We start from the raw sequence: 27,429 nt of genomic DNA on the forward strand, positions 1-27,429 counted from the left end.
TCACTACTTTTACTGGTGGCAGGTTGCCCTAGCTACTTGCCTCCATATTTTCCAGTAAACTCCAAGGCTAACTCTGTGCAATAAATTGGGAATCCATCTGGGCCAGTTGCACCGTGTCCACATTTTCCCAGGTGGCCACCACTGGAAGACTGGAATCCCCTCTCTTTGAGCACAGGTGCGCTCCGAGGATTACCGCCAGCTCCAGCCGGGGCCCGCTGGGGTTTATTTGAAGGTAAAACACCCAACCCCAATTACCTCTTGTTCATTGACCCTCATTTGGGTTCATACATCAACTGCATATTTATATATATATTTTTAAACCTTTATTTAACTAGGCAAGTCAGTTAAAAACAAATTCTTATTTACAATGACAGCCTAGCAGGGGACAGTGGGTTTACTGCCTTGTTCAGGGGCAGAATTATTATCTTGTCAGCTCAGGGATTTGATCCAGCAGCCTTTCGGTTACTGGCCCAATTCTCTAACCATGGGGCTACATGCTGCCCCACATATTAATTGGTGTGTACAGTAAACTCAGCAAGTCTGACATAAACCTACTTCATTGGTCAAGCATGGGCTTGTGTCATTGAATTTGAAGTGACTTATGTGTCTTATTAATTCTACCATGAACCTGGGCAGGTAGTGCTGCTGATTTAACCCAAGGTCTGTATTTCCAGTCTGTGAGGGGGGTGACGTAGTGTTTTTGTAAGTGTTCAGTATCACCCTCATAAATTCGCACAAAATGATTTGTATGTGTCATTTGAGTTTTGGTAGGTGATCAAATCCTTGTTGAGTGCACAGAAGACCAGGAGGACTTTTTTTATTCTTGTAAACTGAGCCCTTACTATAATTAGATATGACTTGGGGGGCTTGGAGGCTGTTTGCAAAGGATTCGTGTATACAGCAGCTGCAGGTCTATTAGAAGGGCATTGCTGCCTCTCTTAATTGCACAGATTTGAGTGTCAGTAGCATCTGTGTACCATATTCCATTTCTGGATTCAATAACTACTCAGAGCCAAAAAGCTGTTTAAAGGCTGGACATGATGAAAGAAACATATCTTGAATGCACTGAAAAGTTGGGCACGATCCAATGTTCATGCATGAAACTAATCTCTTTCTGGGGCCACAGAGTTTAAGATGTTTTGAAATTAAAATGGAGTACTATTTTTAAGTCGTATTGAATGCATTGTGGTTTTGAACTGGGTTAACACATTTTTATGCATTGGCAGGCTTTTATTATTATTCAAATGGCAATGATGCTCTAGTCTTTTTTTGTCTTTTTTTTTGGGGGGGGGGGCAATGAATATGGAAACAAGATATTTTGTATGTCATTGAAACAATTAGTCATATTGAGCAGTTGCACTCACTAGTCAGGTTTGTTACTGTGCCCTTATTCCAAGCCATGTGGCTGCTTGCTGATTTTGTGGGAGAATTATGATCCAACGAATGTTGAGCCCAACAAACCGATTCCAAAGAAAGACAGTTTTTGGGGGAGTGGTATTTGTGCATGGTATACTGTGCATTTTCATTGCAATTGAAAGACAGAAGATTGAGAAAAGCAAGGTAATAATGAATGCTAAAATAGGAATTTATTGTGAGCCACAAGTGGAACACAGATTGCATTATTTCTGTCAAATATTCAATGAATGTAAGAAACATTGATTTATTATAAGTTTCTAAATGATTCATGTCTGAACAAATTTAAATGGAAGTGTAATTATGAATTTTCACAGGGGGGAATACATTATGCACTGACACACTAAAATGAGTCACAATCAAGTTAAAGTTTGAAACCCTCTTATTTCCCAACAGCATGCAAGAGGACAATGTGAACCAGCATACATCATTGTCTCAGCTCTTGAGAGAGAACTACTTGGCCGAAGCGAGGGCGAGACACAGCGGCATGAGCCGTTCCGACTCCTCGCGGCACCTGGTCTACGCGCCCCTCAAAGGCAAGGCGGAGGACTCCGCGGGGCAGGACAAGCCCCAACCCCAGTTCCCAGACCTCTCAGCCTTCCTGAGCCAGGAAGAACTGGATAAGAGTGTCAACCTGGCCTGTCAGGCTATCGGACACAAGGCCTGCGAGGAGAGGACAGAGTTCAAGGCCCCGGTCACCCCTTCTGTCACCTCCACTGCATCCAACACTCCCGACACCCAGCCTGACCTGGAATTAAAAGAACCCCTACCAACACATGTGACATTCTTCCCAGAGAGACGGTCATTCTCACCTCTGTCCATACCAAACAATGTGATAAGGATAGACAAACAGATATATCAGCCATCCCAACTGTCCATTCAGGACAACGCAATAAGGACCGACAGACAGAAATATCCACTGTCCCAACCATCCATCCAGGACAACGACACGAGGACAGACAGAGAGTTGTACCCACCGTCCATCCAGGACAACGACACGAGGACAGACAGAGAGTTGTACCCACCGTCCATCCAGGACAATGGAATGAGGACAGACAGACAGACGTTCCCACCGTCCATTATCCAGGACATTACAATGAACAACTGGGTGGCCAGGGAGGCCTTTGAGGACTTTAAGAGGTCAGGGGCTAGGGGGATAAACACTCCAGAGTACGGCCTGGGGACCCAGTCCAAGAAGGAGTTCCTCAACAAGGCAGCAGACTTCATCGAGGAGCTCTCCTCTCTGTTCAAGGCTAACAGCTCCAAAAGGATATGGCCCAGATCATGCAAAACTCATAGGAGCAGAGCCAACAAGGGTCAAGTGGATGGGAGTGTTTACTCCCTGAATGCAGACAACAGGGAACGAACCATTCTTCTCCAAGACTTCGAAACGGAAATGGAGATGGAGAGGCCTACTAATCCTTTCAGTATTCAGCCATCAGAAGTCCAGGGTTTGGGCATGGATCCAGGGTTTGGGCATGCTTACTTCCCCATGCAGGACCGGAGGACTACTGAGGAGCAGTATGATGAGGCTGAAAGCCCTGCCCTGGTGGAGATCACCCCCGGGGTGTACACAGCCGACCCCATCTGTGAGCCCCCTCACTTCATCCAAAAACTGAAAAGCAGGGAGGTGCTGGAGGGCAGCAAGGTACAGCTGGACTGTATTGTTCGAGGACTCCCCATGCCCGAAGTCCGGTAAGGCTAACCAATCGTTCAACCTCACTGAATGTTAATGTTTAGGTAGCCAAAGTTTCATATCTTCTTAATTGAAAGGATATCTTCCCTTTTTTTATTTTTTTTTTTTTTTTTTTTTTAAAACACATACCTCGACTTTTACACTTCGTCTGAAAGAAGTTTATGGGGCAAAGAGAAACTGTCATCCATAGTTAAAATGTATTTAAATAGCCACTGCTAACTTTAGCTAATCCTATCTAAAAAAAATTATGTGAGTTACAGTGGCTAAAGTCAGCTTAAAGGCCCAGTGCAGTCAAATTTCAAAGTTTTGTATCATATTATACAACAGCTGATGAAACTAACACTGTAAAAGTGTGACAACATTTGATCAGTGTTAATTCCTGATAGTTGCTTGTTGAAAATTCAATCTACACAGGACCTTATAATCAGCAGGTGTGCATAGGCAAGGGTTTCGGCTTTCCATAGTGACATCACCATGCAGTCAATTGGTTAATAGACCAATAACAAAGAGAGTTCCAAACCTGTCTGCCAATAAAAGCCAGTTTTCAGTTTTCACCTCCCCACTCAGACCACTCGGACAGTCCCAGCAAAATTCTTGCTTGAGAAATGTTTTTTTTTGCTAAAAAGTTACTTTTGCCCATTTTAATGGAAGTCTATTACAGTAAGGTACTTAATAACCCAGAAATTATATTGATATAACAATGGCTGCATTGGGCTTTTAAAGGGCCCCCACAGAGGAAGTTGCCGCCACTATTTTGATGTAATTTCCTGTCCTATAGTGGAAACACATTTAGGTTTCACCTATGAAGAATGACGAAGGTTACTTGTACATACTCACGAATTGGGTATGGGAATTTCCACTTGGAGTTGATAAATATTTTAAAAAATAGGGACTGTAAGCTGTGAGTGTAGCTACTGTAGCTAGTAGGGCTGGGAATTGCCAGGGACCTCACAATACGATATTATCACGATACTTAGGTGCAGATTTTGTTGTGCTATAGCCTGCATTTAAAATTTATAAAATGTTGTTTTTGTGTCACAGATCTACACACAATTCCCCATAATGTCAAAGTGAAATTATGTTTTTAGAAATGTTTACTAATGAATAAAAAATGAAAAGGAGAAATGTCTTGAGTCACTAAGTATTCAACCCCTTTGTTATGGCACACCTAAATAACTTCAGGAGTAAAAATGTGCTTAACAAGTCAGATAATAAGTTGCATGGACTAACTCTGTGTGCAATAATGGTGTTTAACATGCTTTTTGAATGACTACCCCATCTCTGTACTCCACACATACAATTATCTGTAAGGTCCCTCAGTCAAGCAGTGAATTTCAAGCACAGATTCAACGACAAAGAACAGGGAGTTTTTTTTTTGCCTCGCAAAGTAGGGCACCTATTGGTAGATGAGTGAACATTTTAATATCCTTTTGAGCATGGTGAAGTATAAACACAGTCACTACAAAGATACAGGCGTCCTTCATAACTCAGTTGACAGAGAGGAAGTAAACCGCTCAGGGATTTCAACATGAGGCCAATGGTGATTTTAAACCAGTTAGAGTTGAATGGCTGTGATGGGAGAAACCTGAGGATGGATCAAAAACATTGTAGTTACTCTACAGTGGTAACCTAAATGACACAGTGAAAAGAAGGAAGCCTGTACATATACAAATATTCCAAAACATACATCCTGTTTTAAATAAAGCACTAAAGTAAATACTGCAACAAATGTGGCAAAGAAATGAATACAAAGCATCATGTTTGGGGTAATTCCAACACAACGCATCATTGAGTACCAGTCTTCTATTTTCAAGCATGGTGGTGGCTGCATCATGTTATGGGTATGCTTGTCATCGGCAAGGACTAGGGAGTTTTTTGGGATAAAAAGAAAAGGAACAGAGCTAAGCACAGGCAAAGTCCTAGAGGAAAACCTGGTTCAGTCTGCTTTCCAACAGACACTGGGATACAAATCCACATTTCAGCAGCGCCATAACCTAAAACTCAAGGCCAAATATACACTGGAGTTACTTACCAAGATGACATTAAATGTTCCTGAGTGACCTAGTTACAGTTTTGATTTAATTTGGCTTGAAAATCTATGTCAAGACTTGAAAATGGCTGTCAAGCAAAGATCTCTGGTGGAAAAAAAGTACCATTGTCATACTTGAGTAAAAGTAAAGATACCTTAATCGAAAGGTTAGGGCACACTCCAATACTCAGACATAATTTACAACAAAACATTTGTGTTTAGTGAGTCCGCCAGATCAGAGGCAATAGGGATGACCAGGGATGTTATCTTGATACGTGAGTGAATTGGACCATTTTCCTCTCCTGCTAAGTGTTCAAAATGTAACTAGTACTTTTGGACGTCATGGAAAATGTAATGAGTAAAAAGTACAGTTTTTCTTTAGGAATGTTGCAAAGTAAAAGTAGTCAAACATATGAATAGTAAAGTACAGATACCCCCCAAAAATGACTTAAATGGTACTTTAAAGTATTTTTTACTTTAATACTTTAAACCATTGGCAATGATCAACAGCCAACTTGACAGAGCTAGAAGAAGTTTAAAAATAATAATGGGCAAATATTTTACAATCCAGGTTTGCAAAGCTCTTAGAAACTTAACCAGAAAGACTCACATCTGTAATTACTGCCAAACATGTGTTGACTCAGAGGGTTGAGTACTTTTAATGAAATGTATTTGTTTTATTTTCCATTCATAAAAAATATAAAAAAAGTAGAATTTTTCTTCCACTTTGACATTACAGAGTGCTTGGTATAGATCATTGAGAAAAAATGGCAATTAAATCGCACTTTGTAATGCAACAAAATGTGGAAAAAATCAAGAGGTGTGAGTACTTTCTCAAGGCACTGTATTGCGATTCTCCCGATTCTATATGTATTGCGATTCGATACTGTGATTTTATTGCGATTCAATGTTCCAAACTTATTGCTCACCCCATATGTCTGCTGCAGAGGGACAAGAGGGAGCCATGAGAAAACGAGTTTCGTTCAGTCATGGAAATAAAAGTTCTGAAAACAAATTGACTCCCTATTTAAAAAGAAGTTGGAGGACAAGCTATGAAGGAAATATACTGGAGCTTTGATGCAGGTACAGCTAACTAGCGCAAAAATAATATTGAGATATTGTCAAGACGATACGATATATCGTAAAAAATAATATCCTGATATGTAACTATCTTTTTTTTTACCCCATCACTACTAGCTACCAGTGGTGTAAATACTTAAGTAAAAATACTTGAAAATACTACTTAGTAGTTTTTGGAGGTATATGTACTTTAATTTTACGATTTATATTTTTGACAACTTTCACTTCATTCCTAAAGAAATTATGTACTTTTTACTCCATACATTTTCCCTGACACCCAAAAGTACTCGTTACATTTTGAATGCTTAGCAGGACAGGAAAATATACACAGATAAAATATACACTGATAACAAGGGGCACGCTCCAACACCCAGACATAATTTACAAACTAAGCATGTGTGTGCTTAGTTTGACACTGGGTACCTAAGGTACTAAGTCCCGCGGTGTAAGCTTGCAACTTTTAAAGGAGGATATATATATATACACACACACACACACACACACACACACACACACACACACACACACACACACACACACACACACACACACACACACACAGTGGTTCCTCCTTTAAAAGTTGCAAGCTTACACCGCTGGACTTAGAGGTACCCAGTGTCATGGCTTCATTGCTCCAGACCACCATAAGGGGGAGATAGAGCACTCATTATGCATTTGGACCCAAAGGTTTTTATATGACCAATCATATCGAGTGGTTCCAATGACGAATTTGATGCCCGTCCCTGGGTGAAGATGGCTGACAAAACATTACGGTGGAATCAAATGTAAGTAGTTATAACGTCATAACGAGTCAAGCAAAACACTTACATTTGAGAGGAGTATGTTCGTTAATATAGAGACAAACGTTTGTGCATATTTTTTTTGTCATAAAGTTAATTGACGAAAATCGCTATTTAGCAAGTTAGCTGACTAGCTAACATTAACCAGCTAGCTAGCTAGTGTTATGACAGGAGAATGAATTCATAATTCGTGTTGTTTAATGTTTTAGGGACTCCTGAGAAAACCAGCAAAACCAGGCTGTTGTATTGTGAAACAGTGGATGAATAGAATCTAGCAAGCTAGAGCATTTACTGAAAATTTTAATTAATTTCAACCAGTGGAGAATGTGAAACGCTTTATTGAAAGAAGTTCATTATCCAGGTGTTATAAATACATAATACATGCATTATAATTATGATCATTGTAATATTATATTATAAATACACATTCAATCTGTACTTCAATGAACATATGGTGTGCATTATAAAATGAGGAAGAAAGACGAGGTGGAGAATGTGAAACGCTTTATTGAAAGAAGTTCATTATCCAGGTGGCATTATAATTATGGTAATATTATATTATAAATACACATTCAAGTACTTCAAGAACATAGGTGTAGAAGACAGAAAGGTGTAGAAGACAGAAAGGTGTAGAAGACAGAAAGGGAAAGCGGTAAGAACAGAGGCAGACAGCATGTGATTAATGAATTACAGTGCTACCCTAATATTCTCTCAGTTCATCACAATTGCGGTGTCTCCTAACCAACCTTCGGGCCAACTGGGGGCTCAAGGCTATCTTAAGAGCGGGTGAGGTGGCGCTGATGGGACTGGCTTCCTCTCTCACATCAAAACATACCTGCAGATGAGAAAGATGGATAGAGAGAGAGCTTGATTAAGCAAAACTGACCTTGGATCATTAACTCTGGGACTATTACATCTCTGTCTGTATTTCAATGTAAAGCATCTCTTTAATAATACTTCCTGTTGACACAAAAACATGGTGCCTTCTCGTTTGCTTAGTATTAGACATTTTAAATTATTGATATTTTTACTTTTTATACTTAAGTATATTTTAGCAATTACATTTACTATTGATACTTAAGAATATTTAAACCCAAATACTTTTTACTTTTACTCAAGTAGTGGGTGACTAACGTTTACTAATGTAATTTTCTATTCTGGTATCTTTACTTTTTTTTTTGGTAGGTAGGCTTGCTGGCAGGTTTTGGTTGTGGTACAGCAAAGCCAAATCGGCCCATACTCATGGTTCTCACAGGGGAAGTGAAATGATTGGCTACAATGACTTTGCTCATGCAGGTACAAATTACATGCAACTATAAGTTCCTTGTATTTTCGTTCACGGGTGCCTTTTTATTATCTGGATAGACACTTGTGGTTTCTAGTTAACGTTACACCAATCAAAGCAGTGGAGTATACAGTGCATTCGGAAAGTATTCAGACCCCTTTACTTTTTCCACATTTTGTTACGTTACAGCCTTATTCTGAAATTGATTAAAACGTTTTCCCCCCTCATCAATCTACATACAATACCCCATAATGACTAGGCAAAAACAGGTTTTAAAATGAATGGAAATATCACATTTACATAAGAATTCAGACCCTTTAAGCAGTACTTTGTTGAAACACCTTTTGGCAGCAATTACAGTCTTGACTTTATTTGGGGAGTTTCTCCCATTCTTCTCTGCAGATCCTCTCAAGCTCTGCCAGGTTGGATAAGGAGTGTTGCTGCACAGCTATTTTCAGGTCTCTCCAGAGATGTTCAATCGGGTTCAACTCTGGGCTGTGGCTGGGCCACTCAAGGACATTCAGAGACTTGTCCCGAAGCCCCTCCTGCATTGTCTTGGCTGTGTGCTTAGTGTCATTGTCCTGTTGGAAGGTGAACTTTCGGCCCCAGTCTGAGGTCCTGAGTGTTCTGGAGCAGGTTTTCATCAAGGATCCTTTTGAACTTTGCTCCGTTCATCCTTCCCTCGATTCTGACTAGTCTCCTAGTCCCTGCCGCTGAAAAACATCCCGACAGCATGATGTTGACACCACCATGCTTCACCGTAGGGATGGTGTCAGGTTTCCTCCAGATGTGACACTTGGCATTCAGGCCAAGGAGTTCAAACTTGGTTTCATCAAGAGAGTCCTTTAGGTGCCTTTTGGCAAACTCCAAGCAGGCGGTCATGTGCCTTTTACTGAAGAGTGGCTTCCATCTGGCCACTCTACCATAAAGGCCTGATTGGTAGAGTGCTACAGAGTTGTTTATCCTTCTGGAAGGTTCTCCCAACTCCACAGAGGAACCCTGGAGCTTTTTCAGAGTGACCATTGGTTTCTTGGTCACCTCCCTGACCAAGGCCCTTCTCCCCCGATAGCTTAGTTTGCCTGGGCTGCCAGATCTAGGAAGAGTCTTGGTGGTTCCATACTTCTTCCATTTAAGAATGATGGAGTTCTTGGGACCCTTCAATGCTGCAGACATGTTTTGGTACCCTTCCCCAGATCTGTGCCTCGACACAATCCTGTCTACGAGCTCTACAGACAATTCCTTCAACCTCATGGCATGTTTTTTGCTCTGACATGCACTGTCAACTGTGGGACCTAATATAGACAGGTGTGTGCCTTTCCAAATCATGTCCAGTCAATTGAATTAACCACAGGTGGACTCCAATCAAGTTGTAGAAACATCTCAGGGATGATCAATGGAAACAGGATGCACCTAAGCTCAATTTCAAGTCTCATAGCAAAGGGGCTGAATACTTACGTAAATAAGGTATTTCTTTTTTTTTTCTTTGCAAAAATTCTAAAAACCTGTTTTCACTTTGTCATTATGGGGTACTGTGAGTAAATTGCTGAGTTTTTTTAAGACTGTAAGGGGTCTGAATACTTTCCGAAGGCAATGTATGAGCCTGAAAACAGGAGATTACCCATCACATAGTGAGTACAATTTGATTATTTTACTGTTGAAGACATTATTTAAAAAAAATAATAATAATAATTTAACTCGGCAAGTCAGGTTAAGAACAAATTCTTATTTACAATGACGGCCAAACCCGGACGACGCTGCGCCAATTGTGTGCCTCCCTATGGGACTCCCAAACACGGCCGGATGTGATGCAGCCTGGATGCGAACCAGGTACTGCAGTGACGCCTCTTGTACTGGGATGCAGTGTCTTGGGATGCAGTGTCTTTGACCACTGTGCCACTCGGGAGCCCAATCTAAATGGACATATGAAAGAAGTGCAGGAATCAAGGGTGAGTGAGCAATAAGATGCAAAGTGAGACAATTAAGATATTCAGAATGTTGTTGACATTGTCGAATATGAACACCAGTTAAACACATTTTGAAATGTATAGCTTTCTTTTGTTTCAAAGAAAAGAAGGCCAGTAAGAAAATCTGTTTTTACAGGTATTTTGTAAAATGATCTCAGGGTAATATTTGCTTGTTTGGTCTTGAATTTGCAAATATTCAGATATGTCTCGGGGTATTCATGATACTGAGCTGGTATTTACATACTGATACCCATGGACTCCAGTACTTTTAGTGAGAGGGTACAGTAAACTCAGAGAAGTGTCACAATTCCTAAGTATAGATCAGCTATTAGTTAGACAATACAACTGTACAACAATACACTGTGTTTGTCATAAGATATGTCGATTGTGACAATGCTCTGTGTGGGATTGTCAAGACAAAGTTTTCCGTTTTCTAAGACGTCAAGGGAGATCTGCATGTTTGACGGGTGATTTTAGCAAACAGCTGACAAAGTGCTGTGTGTTCTGTTTTATGTCTGTAACATTAGATCATTGCAGTGTTTGTGTGCAGCACTCTAAATGCCAGTGGGTTTTTATCAGCTCATAGTAATGTTCTTAAATATCTGAACACAGATTGTGGCCTATTTGCCAAGAAATAACAGTAACAGAATGTGGTGTACTAGTTTGAACCGTTGTTCAAAGATTCCTGCTTGAATTGATAGACAGAGAGAGGTCACTTGAGCGGTCAGAATAAGCAGGGGCCAGCTGAAGGTCTCACTAGACGATGCTAACCTACTGACACGCTCTGGTCACTGATGTTTCTCTCCACCATTTTGGGACTGGCAGTGGCACTGGGCCCATTAGTGTCTTGTGGTGGAATGGAATTGGCTGAGTTGTTAGAAAAGTTAAAGTAGGATTTGGTAAAACAGTTGATATGATAGGTGTATATTTGAAATGTTATATTGTGTTTTATGTCAGTTCTTAGTGCTGTTATGTTGTGTATGAGTTCATGTTTTGCTCACTCTCCACGCTAGATGTTTTATCATTATCAATATATTAAGGAGCTTTTGCCTCTTCGCTTAGTATTTCATATGATGTGTCATGTAATTTTGTTAGAGCTTGGCACTGTACACAGTTGCTATCTGTCAGTTGGTGTGTTAACTTGGGTTTGTTCTTGATGTCGTGGTTATGTTCTCTCAGTATTAAAACTAGAATCCTTAGTTGCTACATCCATTTTTGACTTATAAATGAATTATATATATACCCACTGATATATCTTATAAATGCCTCATGAGCTCAGTTCAACTGTCGTACCCCATCAGAACCCAAAATACAAGCTTTTTTTATTACAATGTTTTTGAACAATGTAAATGTAAACAAACACTGTATAGCCTCAAAACATGGTTACAAGTTACAACTATAATTTTGATATCATGGATGGTCAGTCCTTGCATCCATATATGTATATTCATTTGAAAGTGGTTACATTTCTCCAGGCCCCTGCCTCCACTTTTTTACCAAAACACAGGCAGGGTGGCCGCTTTGTTATTGTTTCAATTAAGGATTCTAGCTTTAAGTGTGCTCTGTATCACCTCCTATGATTTAGTAGCTCTGGTGTGTCAGGGAATGGTATTGTGCGTATTCTCAGTCTGTTTAATATTGTGTGTATGCAACTGGGACACCCAGTCATAGCCTTCCTAGGCTTTGGGGCATTCTGTTGGGGGGGCTTTCCTCTCTAGGGCGGGAGTCTGGAGGGAAAATAGCCTTGACAGGTGCAGCAGCCAGGCAGTCTACGTAGAGATTAGCCAGATACTCTACTACTCATACTTTCAAATTAAACCCTTACTCATTAGAACTGACATGCTTTGCCAGATGGACCTTAGGCAGTACATTCCAGTGATGTCTCCTATATGTACATTGCGACCAAGTATCAGCCACACATCAGGAGTAAAGTGGGTGATTGCATCAGGGATATTTTGGACACTGGATCCTCTTTCTTGATAAGAATCTCAATTGGGATTTTCCATCTTCTCTAGGGGGCACACCAAAGAGGACCACCTCCCCTTGGAATAAACTCAAACCTTTGCTGAACTATCCAGCAAATCCTTTTGATAGGCTCGCTGGTTTGTTAGAGATTGGGTAGCAGACTTGCAATCCTAGAAAAGGATTCAGAACATCCTCCGCTTATACTGTGTATTGCATTCTGATTGGTTTGATTTTAAACTTTGTCCAATAGTGAGTGAGAGAGAGCAACCCGTCTCTAAGTATATTACTGGTTTGTGACTCACTGACTCCGGCCCTGGTTAGAGGGGAATAAAAGCAGCCCAAGAGTTAACACACACAGGAGAAGATAAACATGGACATGTACATGGGGATGGTTTTTGTAGTCACGCATCCCATGCACATAAACTCAGCAAGAAAAGAAACGTCCCTTTTTCAGGACCCTGTCGTTCAAATATAATTAGTAAAAATCCAAATAACTTATATCTTCATTGTAAAAAATGTAAACACTGTTTACCATACTTGTTCAATGAACCATAAACAATTAATGAACGTGCACCTGTGGAACGGTCGTTAAGACACAAACAGTTTACAGACGGTAGGCAATTAAGGTCACAGTTATGAAAACTTAGGTCACTAAAGAGGCCTTTCTACTGACTCTGAAAAACACCAAAAGAAAGATGCCCAGGGTAAGACAGCGCTACAGGGAAACAGGACGGACAGCTGATCGTCCTCGCAGTAAGGCAGGTCCTCACCAGACATCATCGGTAACAATGGGGGCACAAACCCACCGTCGCTGGACCAGACAGGACTGGCAAAAAGTGCTCTTCACTGACGAGTCACGGTTTTGTCTCACCAGGGGTGACGGACGGATTCACGTTTATCGTCGAAGGAATGAGCATTACACCAAGGCCTGTACTCTGAAGCGGGATTGATTTGGAGGGGGAGGGTCTGTCATGGTCTCGGGCAGTGTGTCACAGCATCATCGGACTGAGCTTGTTGTCATTGCAGGCAATCTCCATGCTGTGCCTTACAGGGAAGACATCCTCCTCCCTCATGTGGTACCCTTCCTACAGGATCATCCTGACATGACCCCCCAGCATGACAATGCCATCAGCAATACTGCTCGTCCTGTGCGTGATTTCCTGCGAGACAGGAATGTCAGTGTTCTGCCATGGCAGGCGAACAGCCCGGATCGCAATCCCATTGAGCACGTCTGGGACCTGTTGGATCGGAGGGTGAGGGCAGGTGCCATTCCCCCCCAGAAATGTCTGGGAACTTGCAGGTGCCTGGGTGGAAGAGTGGGGTAACCTGTCACAGCAAGAACTGGCAAATCTGGTGCAGTCCATGAGGAGGAGATGCACTGCAGTACTTAATGCAGCTGGTGGCCACATGTCTGTGGTACTTGTTCAGTTTATGTCTCAGTTGTTGAATCTTGTTATGTTCATACAAATATTTACACGTTAAGTTTGCTGAAAATAAAAGCAGTTGACAGTGAGAGGATGTTTTTTTTTGCTGAGTTTATGTCCTCCCACACTCAGACTGGAATAACACTGTTCAGGTAATATTTACTCCCTTGGAGAGTGTGGGTCAGGCTGGCTAGCCAATCAGGGCCTGGAGAGTCTGCATAGCTAGAGCGTGCACAGTGTTGAGACACATGGCTATTGTCTGATTTGGCTGAAGGCATGAGCTGGAGGAGATGTCGATCTCTCACCGGAGGGGGAGAAAGGGTAAGGATGGGTGAGAGTCAGACCGCACAGCTCCAGTCAGACATAAACTATAACACACACGCTAGAAATTAGTCCCACAGCGCTCTCGGCAGGGGGACTCTGTAACACTGAGTATTTATATTTGACTGCATAGTCTCAACTTAATTTTTTATTTTTCTGTGTATGCAGAACATTCATTCATGCTGGATCTTGTCTACATGTCTATCTGATATATTTTACACTGCATCATTGCCTCATCCTCCCAAAATAGATCTACAGTACAGAGACATGGTGGCTGGTCGGCTTTTTAGTACACAGGGTATGAGAGGATACCAGTTAGTACAATAATATAGGTTTAGTATTTGGCCGTTAAATCATCTCTGATTTAACAAGTGTCTTTATGGAGTTGCCATTCTAGCAGATCAAGGACTCCATTGATGTCATACTGGAAATACTAGCCATTTTTTTACACGAAGCCTGAAAGACAACTTCATGTAAATTCATACTTGAACATCTTTAACTGAATATTGTAGTAGACAATACAAAACTAGAAATACTTTTGCTTTTGCTCTATCAAATCTGTAAACTTTTGGGGGTATTTATAGAAAATCGTTAAGTTAGTTGAGGTGGTTTTAAACTAGTCACAGTCAGGTATATAACAGTAGTGTATATTTTTCATCTTCAGAACGTTATTCATTTAGATTTTACATCGATCACTATTGGCATATAGCAAGTGGTAACTAAGGGCTCATTTGGCATGGTAAGGTGGTGTGGTGGTTGCGGCTTGTTTTACAGTGTAAGAGAGCTCACCAGAACTTCTTCCCCTGACCTGATTGTAGCTACACTTACTTGTCGTTGGCCAAACATACTTTTAGATTAACTAACTTCAAAGTAATGACTCGGACGTCGGGTTTGATACGAAAGCTTATTTTTTGGTAATAATACTTGTTCACGTTACATTAAACAACTGTTTTGGTACAGAGCAATGCAGGTAAGATGCTTTCGGAAAGTCAGCCACAATCACTGCACCTGCACATAATTGGCGCGTTATCTCTCTCCTTCCTCTCGCAAGGCATTCTGGAACTTGCAAAAGCGTAATTCAACACAACCCAATACAATTACATATGCAAATAACTGTAAAGAAATATCTTTAGATACAGCTCAATGAATAAACTTAAACATTAACTCTGTAACACATTAAAGTTACAACACATACGTAATGGGAGGGAGCTGGGTCAAGACACTCACCACATACACTAATGAGTTATGACTGGAAGAGAGTTGCCAATACAGAATATATATATATAATATATATATATATATTTTTTTTTTTGTCAACTCAACTTGATCTTCATTTAACTTACACGGAGTGTACAAAACATTAGGAACACCTGCTCTTTTTCCCTGACAGACTGACCAGGTGAATCCAGCTATGATCCCTTATTGATGTCACCTGTTAAATCCACTTGAATCACTGTAGATATTTTTTAGGAGACAGGTTAAAGAAGGATTTTTAAGCCTTGAGACAATTGAGACATGGATTTTGTACTTGTGCCATTCAGAGGGTGAACGGGCAAGACCAAAGTTTTAAGAGCCTTTGAATTGGGTATGGTATTAGGTGCCAGGCGCACCAGTTTGAGTGTGTCAAGAACTGCATCGCTGCTGGGTTTTTGACGCTCAACAGTTTCCCGTGTGTATTGGGAATGATCCACCACCCTAGGACATCCAGCCAACTTGACACAACTCTGGGAAGCATTGAAGTCGAAAGGGGATGTGACTCTGTGTTCCTACTGTTTTGTACACTCTGTGTATATTTTGAAGTTGGAAGCAGTAAGATGTTATACAGCGATTATGCACAATGGGCTGAATAGCTAATGTAATGACACTAAAAGGAGCATATGTATTGTGTGGCTTTCCAGGTGGTTTTGTGAGGGGAAGGAGCTGGAGAACTGCCCTGACATTCAGATCATCAACAACCGCGAGTTGCACTCTCTGACCATTGCTGAGGCATTCGAGGAAGACACAGGGCGGTACTCTTGCTTTGCATCCAACTTCTACGGCACAGGCTCTACATCCGCCGAAATCTACGTCGAAGGTGACCATTGAGTTTCGACCTTCAAGTCAAGTGACCGATCTAGAGCGCATCGTCACATAAATACTTACTATACAACCTAAAAAGTATTACTGCTATTTAATTAGTATCTCCTCTGGTACAAATGTTTAATTTTAAATTAAAACATTAATATAGACAATCATACTAAGATCATCCCTACTAGTGTGCTGCATATCACCCTCTTTTATATTTTATACAGGTGCCTCCTCTACAGATTCGGAGGGGGAACAACATTCTGAACTTGCACAGTGAGTACTCTACTCTTCCTCTACTCAAAATATAATTGGAAAACATTTAATTGGGTAGTAAAAGCAAGCTCAAAGGTTTACATTCTGCAATGTAACAGGCCTCTCAGTGTAGCTCATACAGTGCCTTTAGAAAGTATTCACGCCCCTTGACTTTTTCCCCCCAGAATTGTGTTACAGCCTGCATTTAAAATGGATTAAATTGTTATTTTGTGTCACTGGCCTACACACAGTACCCCATAATGTCAAAGTGGAATTATGTTTTTAGATAAAACTTTTTTTTACAAATGAATACAAAATGAAAAGCTGACATGTCTTGAGTCACTAAGCAATTCAACCCCTTTGTTTATGACAAGCTAAATCAGTTCAGGAGTAAAAATATGCTTACCAAGTCACTTAATAAGTTGCATGGACTCACTCTGTGTACAATAATAGTGTTTAACATGAATTTTGAATGACTACCTCATCTTTGTACCCCACACATAAAATTATTTGTAAGGCCACTCAGTCGAGCAATGAATTTCAAACAGATTCGACCACTAAGACCAGGGAGGTTTTCCAATGCCTCATAAAGAAGGGCACCTATTGGTAAAAAAAGCACACATTGAATATCCCTTTGAGCATGGTGAATTTATTAATTACACTTTGGAGGATGTATCAATTCACCCAGTCACTACAAAGATACAGGCATCCTTCCTAACTCAGTTGCCATAGAGGAAGGAAACCGCTCAGGGATTTTACTATTAGGCCAATGGTGACTTCAAAACAGTTAGTGTTTAATGGCTGTGATAGGAGAACTGAGGATGGCTCAACAACATTGTATTTACTCCACAGTACTAACCTAATTGACAGAGTGAAAAGAAGGAAGCCTGTACAAAATAAAAAAATATTCCAAAACATGCCTTTGTTTGCAAAAAAGGCACTAACGTATTATTGCAAAAAAGCAATTCACTTTTTGGCTTGAAAACAAAGTGTTGTGTTTGGGGCAAATCCAATACAACACATTATAGAGGACCACTCTCCATATTGTCAAGCATAGTGGTGACTGAATCACGTTATGGGTATGCTTGTAATTATTAATTGTCTTGAAAATCTATGGCAAGACCTGAAAATGGTTCTCTAGCAATGATCATCAACAATCCAGATGTGGACAGGTCTTAGAGACTTACCCAGAAAGACTCACAGCTGTAATTGCTGCCAAAAGTATTGACTCAGGGATGTGAATACTTATGTAAATGAGATATCTCTGTATTTAATTTTCAATACATTTCCACAAATTGTTTTAATTTAGTCATTATGGGGTATTGTGTGTAGATGGATGAAGAAATAAACAACAATTGTATCCATTTTGAATTCAGGCTGTAACCCAACAAAATGTGAAATAAGTCCAGGGGTATATGAATTCTTCCTGAAGGAACTATATGTAACTTCAACACTTTAAAAATAATTTTAGCCCAGTGGAACCTGGTTAGTAACAATGTATCCTGTTTCTCTTGTAAACCTAAAGACTACAGAGGACCCGAGCTCAGCCGGGTGCCCAATCTTTACCTCCAGTGGTCAGTGTTGTGTCTCTGTGTGTGGATGACGCAACCATCTGCACTGAAGAACAGCCACAGGAGGCCACCTCACTGCCTTCTAGCCAGGTAGTCACTGCATCTGTACCTGTCCAGGTAGCTACTAATGTCCTTCCTGTTACGGAGGTGACAACAGCACCATCCACCCAGGTGGCGTTTACATTGGTCCCTGCCCAGGAGATGTCAGCACAGTTACTTGTCCAGGAAGTTTCTACTCTAGATCTACCGCCTGTGGACACGGTGTCAGTTCTGTCACTGCCAACACCGTCACGTGTCCCAGTGACGTCCACACCATTACCGACACAGACAGTCTCTACCACGGCACTACCGCTGACCCAGGTGGTCTCCTCTACACTGCCTGCCCAGGTTGCTGCGGTACAGACGACTCTAGCCGAGGTAATAATCTTCTCAATCTCTGGCTCCTGAATATACTGCAAACATTTAAATGTAAATGAATGATATCTGAAATACTGCATGTGTCAAAAAAGTTCCTTTCTGCTCAGTAATCTTTATTCAAGACCCACACAGTACTTGACAATAATGTGTATTTGTGTTTGGTTACTTAAAGTGGAACTGACACCAATTTAGTAACATTAAATGGTATTAAGATCTGCTCATATACACCCTCAGGAAGAATATGATGCATTTTTTTGTGTGTGACAAGCTAGCACACGTAGATATGCTAATCTTCATGTTTTCATGCATTCATAAAATGTTTGGAAATGACAAGAGTCCGGTATTTGTGAAAATTCTACAGTAATATGAATGGGAAAGTGGCTGTAAGTTTGGGCAAATAAGAGACAGTGCAGTAAATAAATGAAACAAATAAAAATTTGTCAGTCTTGTCCAGTCCAAAGGGCTCATTTGTAAACCGTGCGTTTGTATCTATTTATTTTATTTTCACAAACATTGCAGAGTAAATTCCTAATTTTGTGGCCGTGATGGGTTCATATTCCTGAAGTAGCCATACAACAAATTACCATGCACATCTCTCATTTAATTGGCCTAGTATAGATAGGCTACTGTATAGTTCAAGTTTTGCAATCCCATAGGTAGCGCGGTTTATGCTATAATGTACAGTCGTATTTAACAGGTGAACAGTTGACGTTTCTACATTGAAATAGGCCGATATGTATGCTACTGTAAATACTGCAATTGTTTCACAATTCACGGACAGTCCATATTTAGGTTGGAGGAAAGGTTGATGCAAAACATTGTTGAAATCAAATGTTCTGCTGACAGGTCGACAACAATTGGTTATTGTTTTATCCTATAGAAATAGACACAATCCTTGCCAGCACAGCATAAATTACTGCAGAATATATTTTTTAAATTGCCAGCTAGCTTATAAATTGCCAGCTAGCTTATGTAAAATAGTTGACAATAAGGGTAGGCTACAGTATTGCTGTGCGACATCATTACCTATTTAATATCAGAGCCAAGGCAGGACATTAGAAACCCAATGTTGATAAACTAAATATTGAACAACAATTAGTCTTTCGCATCGAAGTGTGGGCTGTAGTATTTAGCCTACTAGCCTAAATTGTTTTGGAATATACAATCACTTGCAGAATGCAAGCATTCGCTCTAGAGGCAGTGTGCATTTAGTTTGTTTTATTTTAATTTTTTTAAATATATTTTTTAAAATTTTTACCCCTTTTTTCTCCCCCAATTTCGTGGTATCCAATTGTTGTAGTAGCTACTATCTTGTCTCATCGCTACAACTCCCATACGGGCTCGGGAGAGACGAAGGTTGAAAGTCATGCGTCCTCCGATACACAACCCAACCAGCCGTACTGCTTCTTAACACAGCGCGCATCCAACCCGGAAGCCAGCCGCACCAATGTGTCGGAGGGTACACCGTGCACCTGGCAACCTTGGTTAGCGCTCACTGCGCCCGGCCCGCCACAGGAGTCGCTGGTGCGCGATGAGACAAGGACATCCCTACCGACCAAGCCCTCCCTAACCCGGACGATGCTAGGCCAATTGTGCGTCGCCACACGGACCTCCCGGTCGCGGCCGGTTACGACAGAGCCTGGGCGCGAACCCAGGGACTCTGATGGCACAGCTGGCGCTGCAGTACAGCGCCCTTAACCACTGCGCCACCCGGGAGGCCCCTTGTTTTGATATTTTGCAGTGACATTTTCATTCTGTGCACACCTCTACAGCAGGGGTTCCCAAACCTTTTCACTCAGGCCTCCCTTACAGCATTCGGATCATCCCATGCAGGTCGATTTTTATCGGCACAAGCACTGTTCATGACACAAACTGTTCACACCTCTCTTGTTGGCGGAGAGAAATGTTTGCAGGTTGAAAGGTTATTTCTTACATGAAAGGAATAAGGACAGGGGGACACCTAGTCAGTTGTCCAACTGAATGTATTCAACTGAAATGTGTCTTCCGCATTTAACCCAACCGCATTTAACCCAACCTCTCAGAATCAGATCACATCCACGTCTTCGGCGCCCGGGGAACAGTGGGTTAACTGCCTTGCTCAGGGACAGAATGACAGATATTTACCTTGTCAGCTCGGGGATTCGATCCAGCAACCTTCCGGTTATTGGCCAAACTCTCTAAAAAGGGGAATGGAGGGCGTTTTCCGGGCAGAGTTTTAATGCTCGTTCACGTGCTCATAGTTTTATGGCAGGTCTGATTTATAAGGAGAACATAAGTGTGTATGGCGTGCGGCAAGTTTATTTATCTCAATATTTGTGCACATGCGCAGACATTTCAGAAATGGATCCCACAGATATTTGTCTGTCAAATGGCCTAGGACTACAGCAAATGTCCCTGCAAAAGTTTAACATTCTGCCATCACCTCCAAAGACAGCAGTATTTTCAGATTTGACGCACTCAAATATTAAGTGTGAAATACGTAACTGTTATAAATGAGCCCCCTGAAAACACAGCACATGCACAAAAATATTGAGATTTATAAACTTGGCACTCGCCATACGTTTCCCATTATAAATCAAGCCAGTTGTAAAACTGTGTATACTTTAGAAGTAATGGAATTAGACCAAGACGGTATCTAAATGAAATAGCAATTGCGAATTTGCGATCAAATGTCTTTGGAGGTTCTGGCAGAACGTTTCCTTTTGCAGTGACATTTGCTGTATTTGACTGTTTCTGATAGACAAAAACAATTGCAAAATGTTATCAACCTGTAACAGATCGTTTGAATTCAATAATGTTTGGCATTTAGCCAACTTTTTCCAAACCCATATGCTGCACTGCACCCGAATTCTGAAACATTGTCTACTTAGATTTATTTTTGAACTACAGTGGTAGCCTACACACTTCAATGCAAAAGATCAACTGTCTGTTCACCTGTTTAATTCTACTGTATGTTATAAACCGCGCTCACTTTCAGATCAAAACAATGAAATTAAAATAGCCATCTAATAGAGCCAATGGAAACTGCATATGCATGGTCTAAAGTTTGCGGAAGGATAAGAACATTCTCAAGTCAAATTCAGTTTTTATAAATGCAAACCGGCGCATGCGTGTATTAGGGCATATTTTGTGCGTACGGAATGCTTATGAGGCCCCTAGTGATAACATGACATCCGTCCAGCTGCTAGATACAGTGCCTTGCGAAAGTATTCGGCCCCCAATTTTTCAGTTTTTGATTTGTTAAAAAAGTTTGAAATATCCAATAAATGTCGTTCCACTTCATGATTGTGTCCCACTTGTTGTTGATTCTTCACAAAAAAATACAGTTTTATATCTTTATGTTTCAAGCCTGAAATGTGGCAAAAGGTCGCAAAGTTCAAGGGGGCCGAATACTTTCGCAAGGCACTGTAGCTAGCTAGCTACAATTACATTTTTTTGTCAAATATTGCCTATTTTTTTAAAACTCTTATAAAGTTGGTTTTGAAGCATAAAATGTGAATTTGATATTTTAGACCGATATTATGATTGTGTTTGTATGATTATGTGTTTGTTTAATGTCATTTCTGCAAAGTAGTTAAAACGGTGTCAGTTCCACTTGAATTGATGAAATCCTTTTGTTTTCAGAACCTAAATGGAGACAGCTATACTCTAAGTCCAGACATCTATCCTCAAGGTCTAGACGGGAGGCCTATCATTGCTGCCCCTGTTTTCACAAAGGTACCCCACTAATATTATATCCACACAATGAATAATTAGAAGACCTGTACAATGTCAACTTCATCATCAAACTTCGAACAAAATATGACATTGTCTTATATGGTACATTTTTAAAGCTCATGTACTTCATTAAGAAACTGCATGTTTTGTGTGTGATGATAAACTTATGATGGCTGTGCACTCTACTTGGCCCCTCAGAGTCTGCAGGACCTGTTGGCATCGGAGAGCGAGCTGGTGGTGCTAGAGTGCCGTGTTAAAGGAGTCCCCTCCCCCAAGGTGGACTGGTACAGAGAAGGAACTGTCATAGAGGACTCCCCTGACTTCAGGATCCTGCAGAAGAGTAAGACCAAGACCTTCCCTCCTTTACTGTGTGTCGGAATAATGTACATTCATCTTATGGTACGTTCTGTGATTTACCTCAATTCTCTTGTATTAGTTTATTAGTACATTTTCACTTGAAGTTAATAAATGGAAGCATTTTAAAAACTGTTAAAGTATAAAAATAAAAAAACTGAGAGGAAGTTTTTTAGAAGGCTGCATGAAGAACAGAAAGCTCTGATTTCATATGATTACATATATATTAGCATTTTCTTCATTTTTAGAGCCTCGATCCATGGATGAATCAGGTACGTATTATGCAAAGGAGAGACTGTCATGGTACAATTAATACAATTGTAAAATCTTAAGATGCAGCATATTTCTGCATATATCAAAATAGTTTGTGTTATGTGTTACTGATATGTACATTTTATTACAAGCATTAGATACAATATATACAAGCATTAGATACAATGGCCTCAGAAAGTCAAAGTCCTACTGTAGCTTAGGTGATGTTTTCTATGAACCAGTGTACACCATTCCTCTTTCCAGATGTTTAGAGTATCTGGCTGGGGCTGTAGCTTCTGTAACTCCTCTGCATAAAAACCAGTTTACTTCTCCTCCTAAAGCTCAAACTTATAAGGAACCTTAACAACCTGTGTCTGTTGAACTATCATGGTTACAGAGCCTTTCAGAGTGTCTGAAACGCAGGGAAGCACTCGTGAATGGAAGCAAATGTAGCTGCTGTGCCATTGGGGAAAACAGCTCACTTACAGCATATGCATTTTATGAATGCGTATTAGTTCTCTGTATCTTAGAAAATACAATCTATTGAGCAATAATTATACAGTATATAGAAATGCAGACATATTTTACAATGCAGAGGCTTACTGTATTTATTTTTCACTATACATATACCGTACATACAGTAGGTTAGCTACATAGTACAGCTACCATGCTGCTATACAGTGAACAAAAAGTAACAGGCAACAATTTCAAAGATTTTACTGAGTTTTGTATTTGTATTTATTATGGAACCCCATTAGCTGTTGCCAAAGCAGCAGCTACTCTTCCTGGGGTCCAGCAAAATTAAAGCAGTTTATACAAATTTAAAACATTACGATACATTCACAGATTCCACAACACACTGTGTGCCCTCAGGCCCCTACTCCACCACTACCACATATCTACAGTACTAAATCCATGTGTATGTATAGTGCCTGTATGTGTCTGTGCCAATGTTTGTGTTGCTTCACAGTCCCCGCTGTTCCATAAAGTGTTCATCTGTTTTTTAAATTTAATTGTACTGCTTGTGTCAGTTACTTGATGTGGAAAAGCTTTCAATGTAGTCATGGCTCAATGTAGTACTGTGTGCCTCCCAGAGTATGTTCTGGACTTGGGGACTGTGAAGAGACCTCTTGTGGCATGTTTTGTGGGGTATGCATGGGTGTCCGAGCTGTGTGCCAGTAGTTTTGACAGACAGCTCGGTTCATTCAACATGTCAATCCCTCCACTTTCAGCCAGGAGAGATTAATATTAGTTCTCTGTGTACATCCAAGGGCCAGTCGTGCTAACCTGTTCTGAGCCAATTGCAATTTTCCTATGTCATTTTTTGTGGCCCCTGACCACACGACTGAACATTAGTCAAGGTGCGACAAAACTAGGGCCTGTAGGACCTGCCTTGTTGATAGTGTTGTTAAGAAGGCAGAGCATCGCTTTATTGGAGACAGACTTCTCCCCATCTTAGCTACTACTGCATCAATATGTTTTGACCATGACAGTTTACAATCTAGTGTTACTCCAAGCAGTTTAGCCATCTCAACTTGCTCAATTTACACGTGATTTATTACAAGATTTAGTTGAGGTTTAGGGTTTAGTGAGTGTTTTGTTCCAAATACAATGCTTTTAGTTTTCTAAATATTTACGGCTAACTTATTCCTTGCCACCCATTCTGAAACTTAACTGCAGTTCTTTGTTGAGTATTACAGTCATTTCAGTCGCTGTAGAAGCTGATGTGTATAGTGTTGAGTCATCTGCATACATACAGTTGAAGTCAGACGTTTACATACACTTAGGTTGGAGTCATTAAAACTCATTTTTCAACCACTCCACAAATTTCTTGTTTACAAACTATAGTTTGGCAAGTCGGTTAGGACATCTACTTTGTGCATGACACGAGTCATTTTTCCAACAATTGTTTACAAACAGATTATTTCACTTATAATTCACTGTATCACAATTCCAGTTGGTCAGAAGTTTACATACACTAAGTTGACTGTGCCTTTAAACAGCTTGGAAAATTCCAGAAAATTATGTCATGGCTTTAGAAGCTTCTGATAGGTTAATTGACATCATTTGAGTCAATTGGAGGTGTACCTGTGGATGTATTTCAAGGCCTACCTTCAAACTCAGTGCCTCTTTGCTTGACATCATGGGAAAATCAAAAGAAATCAGCCAAGACCCCAGACCCCAGTTCTCTGCTGCCAATGACTGGAACGAACTACAAAAATCTCTGAAACTGGAAACACTTATCTCCCTCACTAGCTTTAAGCACCAACTGTCAGAGCAGCTCACAGATTACTGCACCTGTACATAGCCCACCTATAATTTAGCCCAAACAACTACCTCTTTCCCAACTGTATTTAATTTATTTATTTATTTTGCTCCTTTGCACCCCATTATTTTTATTTCTACTTCTGCTCAGAAAGGAAGAAGCCACTGCTCCAGAACCGACATAAAAAAGCTAGACTACAGTTTGCAACTGCACATGGGGACAAAGATGTTACTTTTTGGAGAAATGTCCTCTGGTCTGATGAAAAATAAATAAAACTGTTTGGCTGTAATGACCATCGTTATGTTTGTAGGAAAAAGGGGGAGGGTTGCAAGCCGGAGAACAACCTCCCAACCGTGAAGCACGGGGTTGACAGCAACATGTTGTGGGGGTGTTTAACTGCAGAAGGGACTGGTGCACTTCACAAAATAGATGGCATCATGAGGAGGACAATTATGTGGATATATTGAAGCAACATCTCAAGACATCAGTCAGGAAGTTAAAGCTTGGTCACAAATGGATCTTCCAAATGGACATGGACCCCAAGCAAACTTCCAATGTTGTGGCAAATGGCTTAAGGACAACAAAGTCAAGGTATTGGAGTGGCCATCACAAAGCCCTGACCTCAATCTTGTAGAAAATATGTGGGCAGAACTGAAAAAGCGCGTGCGAGCAAGGCGGCCTACAAACCTGACTCAGTTACACCAGCTCTGTCAGGAGGAATGGGACAAAATTCACCCAACTTATTGTGGGAAGCTTGTGGAAGGCTACCCACGATGTTTCAGTTAAACAATTTAAAGGCAATGCTACCAAATACAAATTGAGTGTGTGTAAACTTCTGACCCACTGGGAATGTGATGAAAGAAATAAAAGCTGAAATAAATCAATTCTCTCTACTATTATTCTGACCTAAAACAGGGAATTTTTACTAGGATTAATAAATGTCATGAATTGTGAAAAACTGAGTTTAAATGTATTTGGCTCAGGTGTATGTACACTTCCGACGTCAACAGTGCATATGTTGATCACAGATACCTTAAAAAAAAAAGTATGGGCATGGATCAGAAAACCAGTCAGTATCTGGTGTGACCACCATTTGCCTCATGCAGCGCGACATACTTCCTTAGCATAGAGTTAATCATGCTGTTGATTGTGGCCTGTGGGATGTTGTCCCACTCCTCTTCAATGGCTGTGCGAAGTTGCTGGATATTGGCGGGAATTGGAACACTCTGTCGTACACGTTGATCCAGAGCATCCCAAACATACTCAATGGGTGACATGTCTGGTGAGTATGCAGGCCATTGAATACTTCCATGAATTGTGTACAGATCCTTGCAACATAGGACCGTGCAGAAACACGATGTGATGGCGCTGGATGAATGGCACGACAATGGGCCTCAGGATCTTGTTACGGTATCTCTGTGCATTCAAACTGCTATCGATAAAATGCAATTATGTTTGTTGTCTGTGACTTATGCCTGCCCAACATAACCCCACCGCTACCTTGGGCACTCTGTTCACAACATCAGCAAACCGCTCGCACACACACAACGCCATACATGATGTCTGCCATCTGTCCGGTGCAGTTGACACTGGGATTCATCCGTGAAGAGCACACTTCTCCTGCTTGCCACTGGACATCGAAGGTGAACATTTGGTTACAACACCAAACTGCAGTCAAGTCAAAACCCTGGTGAAGACGACGAGCACACAGATGATTTTCCCTGAGACGGTTTCTGACAGTGTTTGCTGAAATTCTTCAGTTGTGCAAACCCACAGTTTCATCAGCTGTCCGGGTGACTTGTCTCAGACCATCCCGCAGGTGAAGAAGCTGGATGTGGAGATCCTGGGCTGGGGTGGTTACACGTGGTCTGCGGTTGTGAGGCCATGTGGACGTACAGCCAAATTCTCTAAAATAACGTTGGGGGCGGCTTATGGGAGAAACATTTACATTCAATTCTCTGGCAACAGCTCTGGTGGATATTCCTGCAGTCAGAATGCAAATTGCATGCTCCCTTAACTTGAGACATATGTGGCATTGCATAACAAAACTGCACGTTTTATATTGGCCTTTTATTGTCCCCAACTCAAGGTGCACCTGTGTAATGATCATGCTGTTTAATCAGCTTCTTGATATACCACACCTGTTAGGTAGATGGATTATCTTGGCAAAGGATAAATACTTACCAACAGGGATGTAAACACATTTGTGCACAACATTTGAGAAAAATAAGCTTTTTGTGCTTTTTCTGGGATCTTTAATTTCAGCTCATGAGAAATGGGACCAACACTTTACATGTTGCATTTTATATTTTAGTTCAGTATAGTAATTTTTCTGCACTTTAACCTATCAGTCATGTTGCCTGAACTTCAACAATGACATTCAGCTGGTGCTCATCTCCCTAATTTTGTATTCCCTTTAGAGGAAATATGCACTTTGGTCATTGCTGAAGTCTTCCCTGAAGATTCTGGAAAATTCACTTGCACTGCAAGCAACAAATATGGAACTGTATCCAGTATCGCTGCACTAAGGGTGAAAGGTAACGTCACTGGCTTACA

The 27,429-nt window shown here is 40.8% G+C and overlaps 1 protein-coding gene across 5 annotated transcripts in view; it reads left to right on the plus strand.

Annotated features, from left to right (window-relative positions):
- The window catches only part of LOC112252547 (myopalladin), a 46,363-nt gene continuing 18,934 nt past the window's right edge, over positions 1 to 27,429 (plus strand). For all 5 annotated transcript variants that reach the window (XR_006083505.1, XR_006083506.1, XM_024423856.2 and 2 more), the window contains exons 1-9: positions 1 to 232; positions 1,810 to 3,108; positions 15,876 to 16,051; positions 16,269 to 16,317; positions 17,822 to 18,284; positions 21,909 to 22,001; positions 22,200 to 22,341; positions 22,604 to 22,627; positions 27,294 to 27,410. Coding sequence is in view for 3 of the 5 variants with exons in the window: in XM_024423856.2 (XP_024279624.1) it covers positions 1,811 to 3,108; positions 15,876 to 16,051; positions 16,269 to 16,317; positions 17,822 to 18,284; positions 21,909 to 22,001; positions 22,200 to 22,341; positions 22,604 to 22,627; positions 27,294 to 27,410 (2,362 nt within the window). In the remaining 2 variants the exon portion in view is untranslated. The remainder of the gene's footprint in view (positions 233 to 1,809; positions 3,109 to 15,875; positions 16,052 to 16,268; positions 16,318 to 17,821; positions 18,285 to 21,908; positions 22,002 to 22,199; positions 22,342 to 22,603; positions 22,628 to 27,293; positions 27,411 to 27,429) is intronic.

This window comes from Oncorhynchus tshawytscha, linkage group LG01, assembly GCF_018296145.1.
Source record: "Oncorhynchus tshawytscha isolate Ot180627B linkage group LG01, Otsh_v2.0, whole genome shotgun sequence".
Classification (NCBI taxonomy): Eukaryota; Metazoa; Chordata; class Actinopteri; order Salmoniformes; family Salmonidae; genus Oncorhynchus; species Oncorhynchus tshawytscha.